Source organism: Danio rerio, chromosome 19, assembly GCF_052040795.2.
Source record: "Danio rerio strain M-AB ecotype USA chromosome 19, GRCz13ab, whole genome shotgun sequence".
Taxonomy (NCBI): Eukaryota; Metazoa; Chordata; class Actinopteri; order Cypriniformes; family Danionidae; genus Danio; species Danio rerio.
In genome coordinates, this window is record NC_141039.2 from 43581524 (window position 1) to 43605000 (window position 23477).

The window sequence follows — 23477 nt, forward strand, 5'->3', positions numbered from 1 at the left end:
GAAAATGTGCTGCTTTTTGAAGGAGGAACGAGCATGTATGGACGTAGGTCTGAACTTGTGTCTTACAGGGTTCGTGTGGGTGCTGGAATTAATTGCAAATGCTTGAATTTTAAATGCTTATTTTTGAGAAGTGATACATTTTGGATAAATTGCATGAAATTGTAATTGTGTTAATTTATGTTTATAAATAGTTAATAATCGTAAACAAATAAATGTAATATATATATATATATATATATATATATATATATATATATATATATATATATATATATATATATATATATATATATATATATATATATTTGGGGTTTTGCATAAAAATTTAAAATTAAATAGGTAATGATAGTAAACAAATTTTATTAATTAAATAAAGAAATAAAATAAATCATTTTGCTTTTGCATATAATTAATACTCTGGAGTTTGCACATGTGCCTGTGGCGTGATCCGCCTGTTTTTTTTGTTTATCTGCACCCTTTTCTTAAACTGTGGGTAAAGAAAACGTGGAGATATCACTTCATGAATGAACAATGCATGAAATTAAAGTAAATTAGTACTCTCAAACAATTAATCGTGATTAATCACATTCAAAATAAAAGTTCATATTTGCTAAATATATTGCAAATATAAACATGATAGTATAACATATTTGTGTATATTTATGTATATATGAATAAGCAATATCACACTCGTAGTAGTGCGATATGGTTTTATATCAGCACTGGTGGGAGGTGTGCATTGATATACAGCCATATCGCACTGCTACGAGTGTGATATTGCATTTATACAACAGTTTGACGGCCCAATTGTGTATATGAATAAGAAAATCAAACACAGAGAGTCTAAAAAAACCCTTTTTATTAAGAAACTACTTTCTTCCGCCATTCATCACATCTGCAGCTGACGTCGGAACAGCAGAAGCCGTTACTAATTCACCTATGTCACTTTAGTGTTTATATGACTCTCTAGCGTAATGTCTAAAGAGATGATAAAACAGCTGATTTTGCTCACAGTTTAAGATTATAAGGCTAAACGTGACATGAAATGCCATCAGTCTACAGAGAAATCTTCTAACACTGTTACAGTCTACAGTATTTCTCTGTTGCAATCAAAATGGGAATGTTGGCAGGTATGCTTACCAGTTTAATAATGATTTGATCTGCTATAGTTAGAAATCAGACTGCTATAAGCTTCTAAGTGTAAGGAATGATTATGCGGTTCTGTCTCCATCTTGTGGATAGAAAACGTCAACCGCCTTTTCCTACTACACTATGGCAGGCTAATAGCCGCCGAAGAGCTCTCTCAGAAATTGTAAATATTTTAAAATAGGCACTTTTCTTACATGTAAACTGCATAGTTGCAATCTAAACAACTACATTCTTAACTAAAACAGCCTCAAAAGTACATTTTGTTGTCTAACAGCAGTAATATTTGTCAAACTGTAGTGTCGGCTTTTTGCTGGCTGTATGTGGGCAGAGTAATACACAAAGGTGAAGGGCGAAGAGGCCCTTGTGTGATGTTACTGGCAAAATAAAATTAAATAAATAATAAATAAATTAAGCCTTTAAATGTCACTTTAAGCTGAATACTATTATCTTAAAAAATGTTGAGTAAAATGTTATGTACAGTAATCAGGGCAAAGACAATAAATTAGTTTTTAGAAATGAATTACTAAAACTATTATGTTTATAAATGTGTTAAAGAAAAAAAAAATTCTCCATTAGACAGAAATTGAGGGAAAACAGGTAAAACAATTCAAACTTCAACTGTATGTAAAAATGTAATTTGCCACACTTGTGAATTGCTTGAAAATGCACCTGGAAAGTGCTTAAATTTGAATTCGGAAAAGGTGTTTAAGGGTGCCACGGAGGCTCAGTGGGTAGCATAATCACCTCACAGCAAGAAAGTCACTGGTTTGAGTCTAGACTGGGTCAGTTGACATGTCTGTGTGGAGTTTGCATGTTCTCTAGGTGTTCGTGTGGGGTTCCTACTGGTGCTCTGGTTGTCAAAAATACATGCGGTACAGGTTAATTAAATAAGCTAAAATTGTCTGTAGTGTATGTCTGTGAATGAGAGTGTATGGATGTTTCCCAGTGATGGCTTGCAGCTGAAAGGGCATCCGCTGCGTAAAACGTGTGCTTGATAAGGCAGTTCATTTCGCTGTGGCGACCCCAGATTAATAAAGGGGCTAATCTGTAAAGTAAATGAACAAATGTAAGGTGTTTGAACCCTGGTCCTAAATAGCCGCTTGTCAGTAGGGATGTCCTTCATATTGTGTCTAAGGCCCCATATGGAAATACCCCCGGTCCCTTGAGTTCAGAGTCTCTCTGTGTTTCAGAGGCCCTGAGGAAAACAAACACCCTCCGCCTCCTCGCAGACACAAAAAATCCCCACTTGTCAGATGAGGGGATTTTTTTGATTGTCTAATCAGCTCCATATCCCAGATCCAGAGGCCTGGAGCAGTGCAGCTTGGTCCAATAAAACGCTGGATGAAAAAAGAGTCGTGTCCTCCTCCTGTTTAATCCATGGCATCTTATCCTGCTTTTGGCGGCATTGTTTTCGCTATCACTTTGCTTTGCTTTTCACTGAGGTGTTAAACTCTCATGTGGGATGATGATGATGGAGGCACAGAGGGGTCTTTGAAGTTGTTTGAGTGGTTGTTAGGGTATTTGTGTGGTTGCTAGGATGTTGCTGTGCAGTTGCAAGTGGTTGTTAGGTTATTTTTGTAGATACTAGGTTGTTGGTGTGCACTTGCTAGTGTATTCATAGGTGGTTGCTAGGTAGTGGCCAAGGTATTTTGTGCTTGCTAAGGTGTTGGTATCTGCTAGTACAGGTGCTAGTGTACTTGAAGTGGTTGCTATGTTATGTTTATGGATACTAGGTTGTTGGTGTGCACTTGCTAGTGTATTTTGAGGTAGTTGCTAGCTAGGGTGTTGCTAGGTGGTGGCTAAGGTAGTTCTGTGTTGCAAAGCAGTTAAGTATGCAGTTTAGTTTTAATGATGCAACTATGTATCTGCTAGGTTAATTTGTGCGGTTGCTAGGGTGTTGCTAATTATCTGCTAGAGCAGTTGCTAGTGTACTTGGAGTGGTTGCGAGGTTATTTTTTGAATACTAAAAGGTTGGTTTGCACTTGTAAGTGTATTCGTAGGTGGTTGTCAGGGTGTTGCTAGGTAGTGACTAGGGTATTTTCCTGGTTGCTAAGGTGTTGATATGCAGTTGATTTTTAGGGTGTTGCTATGTATCTGCTAGTGCAGTTGCTAGTGTACATGGAGTGGTTGCTATGTTATGTTTGTGGATACTAGGTTGTTGGCGTGCACGTGCTAGTATATTTTGCTAGCTAGGGTGTTGCTAGGTGGTGGCTAAGGTAATTTTGTGGTTGCTAAGGTGTTGGTGAGCAGTTGAGTATGCAGTTTAGTTTTGATGATGTTACTATGTATCTGCTAGGTTAATTTGTGTGGTTGCTAGTGTACTTGAATTGGTTGCGAAGTAATTTTTGCGGATACTAGGTTGTTGGTGTGCACTTGTTAGTGTATTTAGAGTTGGTTGCTTGCTAGGGTGTTGCCAGGGGGTGATTAAGGTATTTTTGTGGTTGCTAAGGTGTTGGTATGCAGTTGAGTGTTTAGGGTGTTGCTATCTGCTAGTGCAGTTGCTAGTGTACTTGGATTGGCTGCTAGGTTATTTTTGTGGGTACTAGGTTGTTGTTGTGCGCTTGCTAGTGTATTCATACTGTAGGTGGTTGCTAGGGTGTTGCTAGGTAGTGGCTAAGGTATTATTGTGGTTGCTAAGGGTGTTGGTATGCAGTTGAGTGTTTAGGGTGTTGCTATGTATCTGCTAGTGCTGTTGCTAGTGTACTTGGATTGGCTGCTAGGTTATTTTTGTGGATACTAGATTGTTGGTGTGCGCTTGCTAGTGTATTCATACTGTAGGTGGTTGCTAGGGTGTAGCTAGGTAGTGGCTGAGGTATTATTGTGGTTGCTAAGCTGTTGGTGTGCAGTTGAGTTTAGGGTCTTGCTAGGCAGTTGCTAGTGTACTTGGATTGGTTGTTAGGGTATTTTTGTGAATACTAGGTTGTTGGTGTGCACTGGCTGTTGTTTTCAGAGGTGTTTGCTAGCTAGGGTGTTGCTAAGTTGAGGCTGAGTTATTTTTGTGGCTGCTAAGGTGTATGCAGTTGCTATTGTACTTGGAGTGGTTGCTAGGTTATTTTTGTGGATACTAGGTTGTTGGTGTGCATTTGCGAGTGTATTTACAGGTGGTTGGTAGGGTATTGTTAGGTGGTGGCTAAGCTATTTTTTGTGGTTGTTAAGGTGTCAGTGTCCTGTATCTAGTTGGGTGTGTTGTCGCGGGGCCCTTAGAATCGTCCTAACTACCTTCACCCCCCACCCCAGCGGCAACCCTGACAGAAATCAATGTTACAGGTTTCCAGCTTTTTTCACACTATCTTCTTTTGTGCTCAACAGAAGAAAGTCAAACTGTTTTTGAACAAGTGAAGTGGGAGTTGATAATGACTGAATGATCAATTTTGTGTGAACTATCCCTTTAAGTCACCTTGAGGCACTCCAGAGTGACTCCCTACTTTGACAACCCCCTTGGCCTTAAAGATAAACCAGTTTAAGCTGGTCTAACATCATCAAAACTCAATGCAAGTGTGATCCTGACAAGTGCACTCCTTCAGCACTCGTGTCTTCATGACCACGTCCATCTGTGAAGCATTAGCTTCTGGTAAATCGCGTGCAGCGTCTTCAGAGCGGGAAGTGCTAAGATCCTCCTCACCACATTCAAAGCCATTCACTCTCTCTCGCCCTCTTAAACAAATCAATCCCTTTACATTTCCACCGCTTCTCTAATACGTGATAACCAGAACTAATCTTTCCCAGCCCCTGCACAAATCCTGATTTTTTTTCCCCTCTGTTGCCTAATTAAGCAGTTAATTAGAGTCCTACACCCTGAGATACGCTTGTGGTTTAAAGGATGGAAGTCTCGATTTGATTGAGCGCTGCTGCTGTGTTGGTCATTACGTTTAGCAGCTTGACAAGTGCTGGATTTGTATTTCTCGGAGCAGCTTGAGGAAAGCGAGAGGAGATTGGAGACAGGTACATTGGGGATGTCATTACCTTGCGAGGCAGGTCCACAGTTTCAGGCCTGTGGGGTTGATGCTTCCTAATGTTCCTTCCCACAGAGTGAACCTGTATTAAGCACCAGGGTGGAGTGTGTTAAAGCAGTCTTGCTTTTCATTGTCATACTTTTTGCCATTCACAGAAGTGTTTAAAGCGATAGATTACCAAAAAAGGAACATACACACACCGGCCACTTTATTAGGTACACCTTATTTTGTACCTTTATTAGGTACACCTTAATCCTTCGTGGCAGATTTAACAATCTTCCTTGAAGATTTTGGTCAATATTGACTTGTTAGCATCACACAGTTGCTTCATTAATAAATTTGTCTATGATGCGAATCTCCTGTCCACATCCCAAAGGTGCTCTTTTGGATTGAGATCTGGTGACTGTGGAGGCCATTTGAGTACAGTGAACTCATTGTCATGTTCAAGAACCAGTCTGAGGTGAATTGCGCTTTATGACATGGCACGTTATCCAGCTGGAAGTAGCCATCAGAAGATGGGTACACTGTGGTCATAAAGGGATGGACATGGTCAGCAACAATACTCAGGTAGGCTGTGGTGTTGACACGATGCTCAAATGGTACTAGTGGGCCCAAAGTGTGCCAAGAAAATATCCCACACAGCATTACACCACCACCAGCCTGAACCGTTGATACAAGGCAGGATGGATTCATGCTTTCATGTTGTTGATGCCAAATTCTGACCCTACCATCTGAATTTTGCAGCAGTAATCGAGACTCATCAGACCAGGCAACATTTTTCCAATCTTCTATTGTCCAATTTTGGTGAGCCTGTGTGAATTGTAGCCTCTTTCCTGTTCTTAGCTGACCAGAGTGCCACCCGGTGTGGTCTTCTGCTGCTGTAGCCCATCCGCCTCAAGGTTGGATGTGCCTATGGTACTTGTGTGGTTGCTAGGGTGTTGCTGTACAGTTGCTAATACACTTGGAGTGGTTGCTAGGTTGCTTTTTTTGTGGATACTGGAATCTCGGTGTGCAGTCACTAGTGTATTCAGGGATGGTTGCTAGGGTATTGCTAGGTGGTGGCTAATGTATTTTTGTGATCTTCTGTTCATGACATCTTTCATTATGCACCATTTTGCGCATGTTTCCAGACAGAAATGTCATTATTGTATAAAGATAAAATTGCTGATTATTTTGTTTGCATACTATATTCAAATAAGAAAGGCCTGTTTAAAATGCAAACATCAGAAAATACTGTCAATAGTCAGTATTTAAAAAAAAATACTGATCACTTTTTGTTACATATTTTAATAAGTTCAGAATATGTTTTTATTACTTACTGCACAGTAAAACATATATTCCTGTTTTTTTTGTCTTCAGCTACACTCTCAGAAATAAAGCTGCAAAATTTGTCACTTAGGTGGTACTTTTTCGAAGGGTATATTTTTGTTTCTAACAGGTCCTTAAAAGGTACCTATTAATACATACAAAGTACAAGTTATTAAGATCACCAGCAATCTAGTGGCTGCTGATCAACATGCACCTTTACCTGGAATACAATTCTGTATGAACTACAAATCCCGTCATGCACTCCGTACACACACCTGTTCCGGTGTTCCATTGATCATATACACACAGCTAGAACCTGCTCAAGGACTGATTACTAGGATTATTTATACAGCACAGACACACACATCATAGTCTTGTTAACTGTTTTGTGACATTACGATGTGTTTTCCATTGTCTGGCCTAGCCGTGTTTTGACCCTTTGCCTTATGTTATCATTTTGATTAAATGCTGCCTGTACCAACTAATTGCCTGTTCTTTGACCATTACTTTGTAATGTAATGTGTATTTATATAGCGCATTTATTGTGTATCGCTATACACCCAAATTACTTCACAATCATGAGGAGGGTCTCTCCACACCACCACCAGTGTGCAGCATCCACTTGGATAATGCAACGGCAGCCACAGGACAACGGCGCCAGTGCGCTCACCACACACCAGCTATTGGGGAAGTGGAGAGACAGTGATAGAGCCAGTTCGGTGGAAGGGGATGATTGGGAGGCCATGATCGTAAGGGCCGATAGAGGGACTTTGGGCAGGACACCGGGGTTACACCCCTGCTCTTTACGAGAAGTGCCATGGGATTTTTATTGACCACAGAAATTCAGGACCTCCTTTTAACGTCTCATCCGAAAGACTTTTGGATTTCTTTCCATGTACATGTCTGACCTGTTGACCGTTGCCTCCCTGACCATTCTTGTAATAAACAACATGTGGATCCTCATCTCCGTTGTAAGCGTCTCGCACATGGCACAAATGTGTACCTCATAGTACCTTAAGAGTACAAAAGTGAACCCTAAAGGTACAAAAGTGTACCCTACCCTTACTAATGTCCCACCTGTAGGGTGCAAAAGTTTACCTTTTGAAAAGGTACCACCCCAGTGACAGATTTTGTACCTTTATTATTGAGTGTGTGGTCAACCCCAATAAAAAACAGACATAAAAACTAATTTCCCCATTTTATATTTTCTAAATAATGCAATTTTTTGGCATAATCAAATTCCCAAACCCCCTTGAAATTTCTCTCACTGTGTTTTGGCCCACAGTCCTGATGTTTTGCAGAGCGATACGGGGTGTCACGAAATCTGCAGATATATTGCGACGTTGTTTGCGAACCCTTCGACCGCAGCCATGAATCAGGCTTGTTGTTGCTTTGTCCCCCAGTCTGTGTGGTCAACACTTCTGGCGGCTTAGTGCGGATGACTCTCCCCAAGACCTGGTCATATAAGGTCACAGACTCGCAAATCCAAATCCAAAACTTTCTGACAGCCTGTCTAGCGTGTGGCTCTTCTGGTATGCGAGAGGTGTCCCGGATTTTTGCCTGCGCTATTTTATTTCTGTCAGGCCCTGGAGGGAAGCAGCAAAGTCAGGGCTCTTTCTTCTTCTTCCCGGGGCAGAAACAGATGAGAGAGGAGAGGGAAAGAGGGCCAGAGTAGTGCGTGGTGGTGTGGTCGGCCTGGCCTGGCTGGCTGCCTGTCTGGGTCTGAGGACTCCTCTTTTCCCCTGGTCTCTGGCGCAGAAGCGCATTCACATTCGGCAGCTAAACCACACTTGCTCCAGGGCCAGACTCTGAGAAACACATTTAGCCTTTGGGGAATCAATTGTCTCTGTGCTGCTTTATGTTCAAATAGCACGACTTTAGATCAAAGCGCATGCATATTGTATTAAAGGGATAATTTGATTGGGTGTAAATTCAGATGTACACTGTAAAAAAAATATGTGTAATTAACAGTTTCCGTATTTAGTGATTTACAAGTGTTTTCCTTTTATTTATGATTGTGATTCTCATAATGGGATGTTTATGTCTGCTCTGTTGACATTTGTTGTTGATAATTCAACTCTAAAGTCTAACAAAGTGACTTTTATTGACATTTTAGAAGTTTGAAATAACAGAATGTAAAATAAATAGTATATGAAGAAATGGTAACACTTTATAATAACTACACACTATAAATCATTTATCAAGCATTAGCAAATAGTGAATTCATTATCCGTTAAGCATTAACTCTACATTAATAAACGTTAGTAAACTGTTTATAACTGCAGCTACAAATGCTCTATTCTTGACTTATAACCACATTTAAAATGTGCTTAATAATTGTATTTTCATACTTAGTAAATTATTAATTTTTCATTATTAAATTAAGTATCGCATTATTTACAAACCAGTTGTGTTTAAGAGTAGTTGAGGGTTTTTAGGATCATTCAGAATAAGTTAGTAAATGATTAATAAACTATTGAAATCAACGTTTATGTCTTATTATTCAGGCATATACTAATAGTCAACTAATATGTTAATAAATGCTTTATTCACTCAACTTTATGCAGTTTTGTGACTATCTAAAGTGAGGAATATTTATGCTTTATAAATCCCTTATAAATGACAATTAAAGGCTCAGGATCAAATGAACTATAATCTTTGCAATCTTTTCTAAAATGTAAAACTACTGTAAAGTTTAAACATTGCTGAATAACAGGAGTGTCAAAATACAACAAAACTGGACAAAACTACAATATAATAATTAAACAATGTAATAAAATGTAATGTTTAAACTCTACAGCGATTTTATTTTAGATAAGGTTGCAAAGATTTATTTTTTATTTGAAGTACAGTTTCATTTGTGTATCTTTAATTGAATAGGAATGAATAATGTAATTCCTGTTTAGAATTTAACTGAGCCTTTATTTGTCATTTATAAGGGATTTATAAAGCATAAATAGTCCTCACTTTAGATAAGGTCACAAAACTAGGTGAAGTTGAGTTAATAAAGCATTTATTAACATACATAGTAACCATTAATATATGCTTGAATAATAAGACATATAAACGATAATTTCAATAGTTTATTAATCATTTACTAACTCATCCTGAATGATCCTAAAAACCCTCAACTACTCTTAAATACAACTGGTTTGTAAATAATGCGATACTTAATTTAGTAATGAAAAATTAATCATTTACTAAGTATGAAAATACAATTATTAAGCACATTATAAATGTGGTTATAAGTCAAGAGTACAGCATTTGTAGCTGCAGTTATAAACAGCTTGCTAACGTTTATTAATGTAGAGTTAATGCTTAACGGATAATGAATTTACTATTTGCTAATGCTTAATAAATGATTTATAGTGTGTAGTTATTATAAGAGTTACCGAAGAAATAAATCTGTAATATAACAGAAAAAGTGCTGGCAATTTGTTACAAAGTTTTTGTTGTGTATTATAAAACACCAACCTAGGCAAAATTTCACTTTAAACTATTAGAAATGTTATTAAAAGTGACTTTTTTAACCTTTAAAGGTTAAAAGTTGTTGGAAGAAAGATCAAGGTCCCATAATGCAAATCAAAAGCATGAATAAAAAAATTAAACCAGAATCACAAAATGCGGAAAACTGCTAATTTACGGATTTTTTTCACAGTGTAGATGTATTTCTTTAGTAGAATGTTAGATAAGGTTATTCTAGCTGAAACGGTCCTTGGTGATTCATAAAATGCAGGTTTAAGGCTTCTGGCGCATCCATAGTTAAAGACAAGTGTATAAATGCAACACAATATTAATACCTGGGGCTGCTGATGATACATTTAGTTCTTGTTTACAGGTAGTCATTTAGTGAATGCTTTTATCCAATGCGATTTATGATGAGGATATGAAGAGAAACGATCAGTTTGCAGCAAACAGAACATTGTTTAAAATATCATGACCTTTAATTCATAGCTTTAGCAAACAATCCTGATAGTGATTGACAGTGGAGATTGAAGCATAATGATGTGTACTGAACAATGGAAATATTATATTAAAAATCAATCATCTCTGCACTGCAAAAAAAGTATTTTTAGTTTAAAAATCTTAAAATTCTTATATCAAGAAGCACTTTTTAGTCAAGTAGAACATTTTGTTTTGCTTTCAGAAATAAGTAAACAATTATTATTATTATTATATTTTTTTATTAAATTAAAATTCAGTCTCAAAACAGGATTATTTTGCTTATCCCATTGACAGATAATTCAGCTTGTTTTAATGATTTTTTTTTTTTTGGGATTTTTCCAAAAACAAACCAATATTTTTTTTACTTGTCTAGAAAATGCTTTATGATTTCAGACTTTTTAGATATTTGGACTAGAAACAATACAAAACTATTTCAAGGGGACCTATTGTACCCATTTTTACAAGATGTAAAATAAGTCTCTTGAGTGTTTATGTGAAGTTTCAGATCAAAATACCACTCAAATAATGTTTTATAACTCTTTAAAACGGACTCTTTTATGCCTGAATCACACGGGGCTTCAGCGTCAATGCTTGACAGAGGGTGTGTCTGAAGTTTGAGCTGATGCAATCGATAGAGCAGCGTCAGCCAATGAAATTAGTCAGCAATTGGCTACTGTCTGAACTAGGGTATTTACATACATCGATCTGATTGGCTGACGCTTCCATTAGCACTTGAAAAGTTGAGAAAGTCCTAACTTCTGCAGTCAGCAATGCCACTGAAGGGGCGCAGACGGATCCACAATGCAGTTCGGCAACGCCTGACGTTATCCTTTCAAAGTGAATGGGAATTGGTTTCGGTCCAAGCTGTGCCGTTTTGGTGACTGTCGCTCTAAATTCACATGAGCCTAAGCGTCACCATAGCGGCAGTGTCAAAACTCTAATGGTGGAAAGGATGCTTTATATTCACACACTGTTGCCACTCAGCTGTGTTTAAACCCCATATAAATGTGATTTTTGCTAAATAGGTCCCATTTTAATTATTGTTTGTGCATGCAAGTGTAATCTTGTTTTTATGTACAGTAGATTGCAGCATCCAGGATAAATACAGGAAAGAATCATTTTGATTAACTAAAATACAAAATATCACATAATACAAATTTTAAAGTTATTTAATCTATTTTGTTTTCTATTCTCTTTAAATTTAAAAAAAAAATATATATATATATATATATATATATATATATATATATATATATATATATATATATATATATATATATATATATATATATACATACATACACTAAATGTGTGTGTATACATATGTGTGTGTGTGTGTATATATTTGTGTATATGTACAGTATATACTGCTACTAGTGTGATGTATTTATACAACAGTTCAACAGCATAATTGTGTATATAAAAAAGAAAAACGAGTCTTTTTTAAGAGGAACTACTTTTTTCTGCAGTTCATTCACATCTGCAGCTGATGTCAGAACAGCAGAAACCGGTGCTACTTCACACACGTTACTTTAAAATGAGTATTTGAACGATTCTCAAGCATAATGTCTAAAATAATGACAAAACAGGTGATTTTGCTCACATTTTAAGATTGTAAGGCTGAACGGCATGAAATGCCATCAGTCTACTGAGATTTCCCAGTATTTCTCTGTTGCATTTGGGAGATCACTATAATTATCCCCAAAAAATTCACAAGCAAACCAAACACTAACAGATTACTGTGGTATAAATACAGCACTACAATATACAAAAGAGAGAGATGGACTTAGTCACCTACCTTTTCTGTTATGATTTGTTCAGCTTTAGTTTGAAATAAACGTTGAAAAAAAATGCTGTTTTTCTCCCTAAGATTTCATTATGCAGCCTTTGTGGCCATCTTGGGCTGGAACGTCAACTGTCTTTGCTCTGTTTAGTATGACGGACGCCAATGCACTGAATCTCTGAAATTATGGATATTTACAATAGGCACTATCCTTATAAATAAACAGCGTATTTGCAATCTAAACAGCTACATTCTCAGCAAATAAAAAGCCTCAAAAGTACATTATTTTGTCCAACAGCTGTATCTTGAAAAATATCTAGTCAAATAATTTGCGCTGTCATCACAGCAAAACTGTACAGGCTTACTTAAAGTGTGAGTTTGTGTATAAATAAATAAATTAATATATATATATATAATTTTTTTTTCCCACAATGCATATTTGAGCCTCAAAGTAGATACAGATAACATTATCGTTCGAGATTAAACCCTAATAAATAAACACAGGCGGCAGATCGGTCACACTGCAGCGTCATTCACAACAATGTCATGGGCTGCATTCTTGCAAGGCTTGAATCATTGTTAGCGTGCCTGCAGGCTCTTTTAACTGGTGTGAACACAAATACACTGGTGTTGAGCAAGTCGTCTGGCACGATCAGATCATTTCCTTCTGCACACTGGGCACCCACTGTCAGCTCGACCCTGAATCATTAACCTCTAACACGGGGGTTCAGCAGGAAAACAAGCCCACAGAGAGAGACTGTATGTGCGCTGGTCTACAGGTGTCGGCTAGGGTCAAGAGCCTCATCCTCATTGACTATACAGCTAGATCAGTCTCAAAAATAATACATTCATCAAATCAAATTCATAAGTGAACAGTGTAATTCACATTTACAAAATTTGATTCAAAAATTCAAAACACAAATACAGTAAATGCATATTTATACAGATGCTCAGATACACTGCAAAAATGCTTTTCTAAAGTAGATTTGTTGTATTGTTTCTCGTCCTTTTATTTAAAATTGTTAAATCAAGAAGGATTTTCCAGAAAAGTAAAACATATTGTCTTGTTTTGAGAAATATTAAGTCAAAATTAAGTGAGTTTTAAATTTAGAAATGCTAAATAACCTGCCAATGCAGTAAGCAAAATGATATTATTTCAAAAGGAAAAACAAGAATATATTTCTTAGCCCTTTGGCAGATAATTTATCTTGTGTTGAGGAAAAACTCACTTTATTTTGCCATATTATTTCTTAAAACAAACTATATTTTAAAAACTGGACTAGAAACAAGACAAGTAAGAAAAAAGTAAGAAAAGCAGTAGTTTTGCAGTGAATGCATCTTACCCAAATAAATCTAAAATGTTGGTACAAATATGCATATATTTATATATATATATATATATATATATATATATATATATATATATATATATATATATATATATATATATATATGTTAGTGCTGTCAATCCATTAAAAAATGAACTAATAATCACACTTTTTTTTTGCAATTAATCGCGATTTAACTCGACACACACACAATGCGCGCAGGACAGGGCAGCCGGAGCGACTGCCTTCACATTCAACACGCATGATCGCATTCATCAAGTGGCTATATTTCACAAGGATTCTGACAGTAACATGAAGCAGACACTTTACAAAAGTTGTGTTTAGGGGTGAAAAACATCAAACTTAATGACACATTTGAGGGCACATGCTGAAAGGCAGAGGAATGTGCTGTCTTTGACAGCTCGCAAGATCATCTGCCACTTTCAGTGATACATTTACATGGAAACAAATACTCAGATTTTAATATGAACAAGATAATACTCTTTTTAAGAGTCTACCATGTAAACAGCGGTTTTGATTACCTTAAAGGACCACCGAGTCACGAAATGCGGAGCGTTTCTTTTCCGTTTGCTATGCGGTATCAAACTCCATAAAAACAAAAGTTGAAAGATTAAATATGAAACATTTGAAATTAGATGAAACTCTGGAGGAAAAGCTGGAGAGCCTGGTAATGCGCCATTAATTGTTTTATACTGACACTTTCCTTCAAAAAGGGCTTCCTTGGTCTTATCCATATTTCTTTGCATGTTGAACACACGTCGACCACAACAGGAAAAAAATCTGCAACTGTGTTAATTGCCTTAATTTTTTTAACGCGTTAAATATTTCAAATTAATCGCATGCGTTACCGCACTAATTTTGACAGCACTATATATATATATATATATATATATATATATATATATATATATAGTTCGTTCTTCCACCATTTTTTTCACATTTGATGTCAGAACAGCTGAAACCGTTACTACTTCACAAACATCACTTTAGAGCTAGTGTTTGAATGATTCTCTAGCACAATGTCTAAAATGATGACAATACAGGTGATTTTGCTCAAATTTTAACATTAAAAAAGCTGTACGGCATGAAATGCCATCAGTCTACAAAGATTTCCCAATATTTCTCTATTGTATTCGGGAGATCACAATATTACTATGACAGTGTATAATGCGGCACTACAACATACAAAAGAAAACTTTATGGTGAACATTTTATTTAGAAGGAATTCAGTTTAATAGCTTTTAGAGTGGTTTTAGAGAATTATATTTTGCACATCATTTCTTTTTTTGTAAAACAACAATAAATAATATATGAACACCAAATTATGATTTTTCCTATATAAAGATGCTCTTGGCTGATGTGTTTATCTGTTGCACCTGATGTGAGAAATCTTTTATGTTGGTATTCTTAATGCATTAGAATTCAAGCATTATTATGCATGATTACTGCATTATATACTTTAAAAACAACCATATAATATGTTATATCATCTGATAAATATCAATATGTATAATATAGGATTAATCACATCCAAAATAAAAGTGTTTTGACTATATTAAAGGTTGTGTACTGTGTATAATAATGACGTATACATAAATACAAACAGGCATGCATATTTTTGAGAACATTTTTTTTTATATTCAGATATAAAATATTTATGTATATGATAGTTTTTTTTTATAATATATAGTGAATATAGTTTTGTAAAGTGTTTTGTGTAAAACCAAACTTTATTATGTGATTAATCTCAACAAATTTTTGCCCAGCACCAGATAAATATGAAGATTTTTCAGATGATATACTGTAGCATTTTTTTTTTTTTTTTTTTACAGATTTATAAATACAAGCTTCATGGAAAATTCTAGCGTGTTTTTTTGAACAGTAGTTTTAGCCTTTTAGATTTTTTAGTTTCTGTAAATAATCTTGGGTCAGGGTCACATGTCCTGCTGCTGCTGGCCCAGAGCAGGTGTCTGAGAGCGGCAGGTCTGCACTGCCTCTTTGACTGGGGTGACTGGGTTAATGAAGGGCCGAGTGTTCAGGGTCTGCACGGCCCCGGGGCAGGAGACTGGAGGGCTGATGGAGTGCAAAAAGCTGCCGTTTCTGTGGGGTATCTGTGCGTCTGGATCCATAAACTCATGCACACGTGTAGCACACATGTTCTGTGGGACCCAAGGAAGTGTCTTTTTAACTGACTGTGTTGTTTCTTTAGAGCTCACGGTTGTGAAAATGCAGCTGTGCAAATCCCAGTCGGCCCAAAAGAAAAAACACACCAGGCCGTGTTGATCCAAAACAAAAGCATGTCTGATTAGTACAGAGTGCGATTGTGAGCCGGGTATGGAAATGTGCCAATATTCAACGTAGTATCCTGTGATAATAAACATGCGTGTTATTGCTGTGAGCACCTCAAAATATGCCTTTTTAAATCTCCTTGAAATCAAATATAAGATTTAAGAATTTTTTAATATAAATAAAATAACAATATTATTATTTTTAATTTTATTTTTGGCCTTTTTATTAAGTGGATAGGGCAGAATTTTAGACAGAAAGCAAAGTGGGAGAGAGAGAGGGGGAAGGAACAGGAAATGTCTTCGGGCCAGGATTCGAACTCAGGACGCCCTGAAGTGCAATTGCACCATATGTCAGCATGCTAACCACTAGGCCAGTGGTTCTCAAACTGTGCTACGTGTATCACTAGTGGTACGCAGGCTTACTTCTAGTGGTACGCGGAGCAATCACTGAGTAATGAAAGAAAAAATGAACACAATTTTAATCATTTGATGCATACGATAACACCAATGTGATCGGCATTGGCTGTTCTCTAACGCCTACGATCAAAGCGCTGTGCTTAAAATGTTTACTTTAGTGCGTCATCAGCTGCTAAAAATAAATCCAATTGGCGCAGAACTAGAGAAAGAGGTGTGTGGTGCTTGAAGAGATGATACACGCTAGAGTAGTGGTCCCCAACCCTCAGGCCACAGACCGGCACCAGTCTATAGATCAATTAGTACCTGGCCGCACAAAAAATCATTAATTATTTCCGTTCCAAGTCTGAACAATCATTAATTTAGAAAAAAAAATATTTTGAAAAATGACCGTATTCTCTTGTTACGTCTACTGTAGGTCAATTGAGGGCCAAAATTTAACCTACAGTCTAGCAAAATGAGTAAGAACTGCAGCACAAGGCACTTGCGTATTCCAGGCATACACAGTTGAAAACATCTTAACTTTTCAGAATGCTGCACCGCGAGTCACGTGACAAGAATCGACTGATCAGCCTCATATTTTTTATGGAATATAATTTCGTTAGGCTAGTTATCGCAGACAAACACAGAACACCCAATCACTGCAGCGCTTTTTAATTTCTCCATAAATAAAACTTGTATCAGAGTAAAGCAATGTTTTGTCAGCTTGATATCCTCTAAGAAAAACAGGTTCCCTACCAATCTACATACAAGCTAATGTTTAGATTTCAAAAAGTTTTACGAATATGTCATATGTACATGCAACACACATTTCAAAATTGTTTAAAAATTCGAACTGTGCAGTGCTGTAGCTGCTTAATTTGGCCAACTACGCTACTTCATTTCAAAACTAGTCATTCTGGTGGTACTTGGAGAGACAATTTATTTCTGAGGTTGTACTTGGTGAAAAAAGTTTGATAACCACTGCACTAGGCTATTGCACCAATAATAATATTGTCTTTAATGCTCGCCCCCAAATTTTAACAATATAAAAATTTGTTATTTAATGAAACCTTTTTTTGCAGTTTTTGTAATGGTGAAAGACGCAGACTACAAAATCTGAATTTATTGTATGGTCTTGCAGAATAATATTCAGTAAATATGTATCTGTGCTTTCCGCACATAGACTTTACTTGGGTGGGCTGCCCAAGTATATCAACGGCCGCCCAAGTATATTTAGTGACACTAACCAAACACCCGCGATCGATTACGTTGTGGAAAATCTTCTCTCCTTTACCTGTTTCGCTTTGTGTGTACAAGACCAGTCAGCGCTCACAGGGTAGAGTAACACCTCGTATTTTGGTGTAATTTGCTGTAAAAATCACTGTAAATAATCACCACAACCTTATTTCAGTACAATTATAAAATAAGACACTTCAATCCCGGTTTTTGGACGTTAAATCAGGTTTATTTTGTACATTTAACATAACAGATTTCCATATTAACGTGTATCCCGTCACATGTGCTGTGTAAAAACAGTGCAAAGTTAAACACTTGTGCTATGTGTTTGTGTCTGTGTGAATTTTGTGACGACATTGTGTGTGGCTCATCGTTGCAGAAAGGTTTAAATTAACTCCACAACAAATACATCAAATAATCATTGGGAAAGTTTATACTGTAGTATTTCTCACAAACGCTATGTGAGATCTGCTTCCTTTATCACTGTGCTGTTTATCTGGCATAGCAGGAGATGGCGACACTCTCACACACTCTGACAGGCATGGTGGGCGGGGTGAACTAGTCCATTTGTATTAAAGGCACAGGCAACAAAAACAGCTACATTGTGTTCAGAGCAGAAATTTTCAATATTCTGAAAGGTCTAATAAATAATCTGATGGGTGTTTAGGTGTTTTGAGCTGAAACTTTACAGACACATTCTGGAGACACACAAGTCTTATCTTAAGTGGTTAAAAATGTACCCCTTAAGCACAGTTCACAATTAAACACCCCAGTTGGGAAAATGTACCTTTAACAAGAACACCCACAGTGAGAATATTGTATGTCGTGATAAAATCTTCACAATTACCTCAGCAAGAAGGTTTGATATGGTTACATGGCTTGGGTAGAGAAGGTCTGTAAGCTATTATTGTGGGTCTCGGTGTGGGTCACTGAGAGGCGCTGGAGTTTTGGCAGGTGTCAGAGAACAGAAACTGAACGCGACCTTCTGGGTTTCTTTCAGAAGATGAAGAGGAGGATGAAGAGGTCACGGAGCCAAAAGCTGGGCCTGAAACTGATCTGCAGGAGGAGGAGGAAAGCAAGGACACAAAAGAAGGTAAGAGAGTCGGTGTAAATCTCACTAAATCATCAAACCAAAAGCGATGTCTCAAAAGCATAAGGGATTTCAACATTATTTTAATTTTAAAGTCCTATCAGAACATTTGTAATTATGTTCATTTCTGTCTGCACACTTCTGATTATTAATAGCAACCAGTACATATATAGTACATATATTCATCTATAGTTAATCTCTATTCATAGTTAATACAACCTGTACATAATGTTTATAGGACATCCATCTGTAAATATCACCATTCTTCTATAACTGCACTTTATAACTTATACCTTTTTCCTGCACCTGCTGCTATTGCAATCTTAAACTGCATTTCTTTGCCTTGTACTTGTACATGTTTAATGACAATAAAGTTGAATCTAATCTAATCTAAAATCACAATACAGCGTTACACATTTTTTGCTTTTATGGACTTACACTAATTCTACAACCTGACATAATTAAAGGTAAATATTATATTATATTATATTATATTATATTATATTATATTATATTATATTATATTATATTATATTATAATATATTATATTATATTATATTATATTATATTATATTATATTATATTATATTATATTATATTAATAATTTAATGGATATCAAATATATTTAAAAGTTTCAATTATGTATTGTCATCGGAAAGACCAAAATTTCTTTCTTTATTTACACTTTCTTTTTTTCTTTCTTTCTTTCTTTCTTTCTTTCTTTCTTTCTTTCTTTCTTTCTTTCTTTCGATGTCCTTATATTAAGATTTCTTTTAAACTGTTGTTTATAAAATAGCTAAATATTATGTATATTTTTGTTTTATTAATATTCATAGTTATAAATTCAGAAAAAATATTTTAATATTAATACTTTAATTATTTAAATTTAAAGTCCTAAATTAAAGTCCTATCATTTTATTTTATTCTATTAATATTTGAATGTAAATAAACCATTTATTAATATTTATATTATATATTCTCTGCAAGCACAATAATTTATGGTGTGTAAATTTTGTTTTTATTATTTATTTATTTATTTCCTTATAATAAGAATTGTTTAACCGTTATGTATAAAAATCTGTGTAAATATTATGCATACTTTAATGTTTTTAAAACGTTTATAGTAATAAAATCATTAAACAATTATTTTACAAGTGTCCTTTCAGAGGGTGGCGCGATGCTGCAGTGGATAGCACTGTCGCTTCACAGCAAGAAGATCGCTGGTTCGTACATCGGCTGGGTCAGTTGGCATTTCTGTGTGGAGTTTGCATGTTGTTCTAAATATTATATTATATTATATTATATTATATTATATTATATTATATTATATTATATTATATTATATTATATTATATTATAGTATATTATATTATATTTATTATATTATATTATATTATATTATATTATATTATATTATATTATATTATATTATATTATATTATATTATATTTATTATATTATATTATATTATATTATATCATATCATATTATATTATAAAATACAACAGTTTATTTTGTTTTCTTTAATATAGTGTGTATGTAAAAAAGAAAAACAGAATCTATAATATGTCCTAACTAAATATATGAATTAGCACCAAAAACTTTCCTCTTCTGAAAACATGTTCCCAAGTCCACCTGGCACAGATTTAGCAGATTAGTTTCTGCACGCTGATCACAGAACAGCATGTGCTCCGTTCAGAAACGTCTCTTTACAGTAACGACGCATGTTCCGCACACATGTGCCAAAAGTGCCAATAGAAACCATAACAGATCTATCTATAAATTTCCCAGATGCACTGAAAAGTTCCAGTTCCTTCTGTGTTGGCAGAGCTGGGAGTTTATTGTCGCCTTCTTTTGATGTTTCAGAAGGAAATGCATCCTGTTAGCGGTTAATAAGCCATGGGTGGAGTGACATGACATTGAGGTGTTTATTAAGATGACATAGTGCCTCTAATAATCTGATTTACAGCTTGTGCTGGTATGCTAGCGATGCTAGTCTCAATGAATTAGGGTGTTTATCTTGCCATTGTAGTACAGTTTGCTTACTGTAAAAGAAAGTGAGCATTAATATTACACTGTAGTGACAGTGATATTTATTGTAGTTTGACCTTTTTATCTATGAATAGCTTTCATTACAGAATGAATAAATAAAATAATAAATAAATAAATAAATAAAAAGTTAAAAACTTTTTTGCATTTGGAATTGCTTCAGAATTCTGTCTTTTAGTTTCATTATTGTGAATTAGTTTTTTTTTACTGAACAAAGTCTTAACTCCAAGAAAAAGTCACAAGTATGAGATATACAGTTAGATTTGTAAGATATAAACATGAATTTGCAAGACAAAATATCAGATTTCTAAAATCATAATTATGAGATAGATAGATGGATTCAAAAGTTGAAGCAAACATTTCAGGGAAAAAGTTGAAATTCTGAGAAATAAACTCAGAATTTCAAGCAAAATGTTGAAATTTGGGAAATTATATTATATTATATTATATTATATTATATTATATTATATTATATTATATTATATTAATAATTTAATGTATATCAAATATATATGAATTTTTCAATTATGTATTGTCATCAGAAAGACCAATATTTACTTATTTATTTATTTTTAATTTCTTTATTTATTTAGTTATATATCCTTTTATTAAGATTTCTTTTAAATTGTTATTTATAAAATAGCTAAATATGCTGTATAATTTAGTTTTATTAATATTCATAGTAATAAAATTATTTAAAAATAATTTTAATATTAATAATTAAATTATTTTAATTGAAAGTCCTATCATTCTATTTTATTTTATTAATATTTAAATGTAAATCAAATATTTATTAATATTTCTATTATATATGCTCGGCAAGCACAGTAATTTATGGTCTGTATATATATATATTAGCCTGGTGATGAGCGCTGCCTGGTTTTCTTCAAATTCCTCGCCTGGCATTCACTGCAATGCGTTCAATTTAAGTCTCATCAGATCAAGGAATTTAGTTTCTTATGATCTGAGAGTCCTTCAGATGCCTTTTGGAAAATTCCAGGCAAGGAGTGGCTTCCGTCTGGCCACTCTACCATACAGACCTGATTGGTGGATTGCTGCACAGATGATTGTCCTTCTGTAGGGTTCTCCTCTCTCACGCTGAAGCATCGGGGTATTGATCACCTCCCTGACTAAGGCCCTTCTCTCCTAATCACTCAGTTTTTTTAATAAGGCTATAACATAAAATTGCAGAATGCTGAAAACCTGTAACCATTGACATCCATTGTACACAGTAAAACATTATCTACAAACTAGCAGTTTTCTCCTATTTATTTATGTTTTTAAATTGCATTATGGGAAAAATTATTTTTATTAACATTTTGAATAGTTTAAAGTGATTATCTGAGTTGGTGTTGTATATTATGCTACAAAAAAATGTGTAATAAGTACTTTTACACAGACTTATTTCTCTATGTATTATTTCTTACATTATTCTATATATATTCTATACATTATATTGCTTAAAATGACTAAAATGTCAATAAAAGTCACTTTGTTAAACTGTAGAGTTGAATGTTGAACATCAAAAGTGTAGATCAACTTCCCATAAAGCAACTCACAACCATATATGAACAGAAAATAAACACAAAAGTGTAGGAAAATCATACATTAGAAGTCAATAATTACAGATTTCCAGCATTTTTCAAAATATCTTCTTTTGTGCTTAACAGATGAAATACAGCTTTGAAACAAGTGAAGGGAGAGTAAATGAATTTTCATCCATTTAATTACCATCTCCGCTACTGTACAGTACAGAACACTTCTATTCTTACCTGTGCTGATTTTACCAGTTCATGTTTTGGGCCTCCCACATGTCGAAATCCCCAAAGTCACCCAACAGGAGCGGCGGAGCGTTGAGCGGCCACTCGCGTGTGACCCTGCAGCTATATCAGATGGCATTCCCGCTGGCCGAGGGCCGGGCTTATCGCACCGCAGCATTCTGGGTCAGGCCTGATCGAACTTTAATGTCACTAGACCCCAGCAAGTGGACTTCAAAGCCAGCGGAGAGTGCATTCTTTGTGCAAGTGTACAGGGTAAATAACTGGAGAGAGGCCGGACAGAGGCAGACTGTGAAAGCCTTGACTTTGATCACGCTTTTGTCTTCCTTATGACTCATCAAAAAAAAAAAGGCACGCAAATCAAGTGGGCTCAGATCAAAGGGACGGGCCCCTAATAGTCTGGGAGAAAATGGAGAAACGCAATAACATCAAAAAAGGAGGGCGTGTTGTGATTATGAAAAGAGTGTGTGTGTGTGTGTGTGTGTGTGTGTGTGTGTGTGTGTTCGCTAATGTATTTACTTATTCATTTAGTTGTTTGTTTGCTGTGTTTGAGCCCACGTCTCTCTACTAATTGGGTTAATAATAAAAGCACTATGAAAAGTTTTGAAAATACAATGAATTAATATTTTAACAAACGCAAAAATGACTAAATATATTACATTTATTTGAAATTTTGTCATTTTTAGAGTGTTTTAGGGATTTGAGCAACATATTCTGATTTTCTTTTTTTTCCATCATATTACTCTTATTTTAATTGTAATGGGCTGGCCTGTGAAAACTGTAAGTTTTAGAACCACCTAATTTAACAGAATGGTCCTGAATCTCTCTCACTACTTATCAGACTACAAGCACACACTCTTGTTGGGCTATAGGTGGCGCAGTAGCTAGGTAAATTTGTGGTTTAGCTTTTATCTCCACAATATTTTAATTAGCATTTTGATTTGTACTGATATACAATGCTCAGCATTAATGAATACAACAATGAATAATGATTAAAATAAATGTCCCCTTTTTAATAACTATATCTCAATAAATATGGACAATAGATTTTGGTGCATTTAAACAAAACAGCTTTGTTAAACTAAATTCTCTATTTTTATGGTTTTCTCGATTTTTCTACTTTGTTAAAATATTTTTTGCTTTATTTATTC

The 23477-nt window shown here is 35.1% G+C and overlaps 1 protein-coding gene across 1 annotated transcript in view; it reads left to right on the forward strand.

The window, feature by feature from the left end:
- dync1i1a (dynein cytoplasmic 1 intermediate chain 1a) overlaps positions 1-23477 on the forward strand; it is a 160034-nt gene that overhangs the window by 65030 nt on the left and 71527 nt on the right. Inside the window, 1 exon segment of the mRNA NM_001441552.1 lies at positions 18408-18500. Coding sequence (NP_001428481.1) covers positions 18408-18500 — 93 coding nt within the window.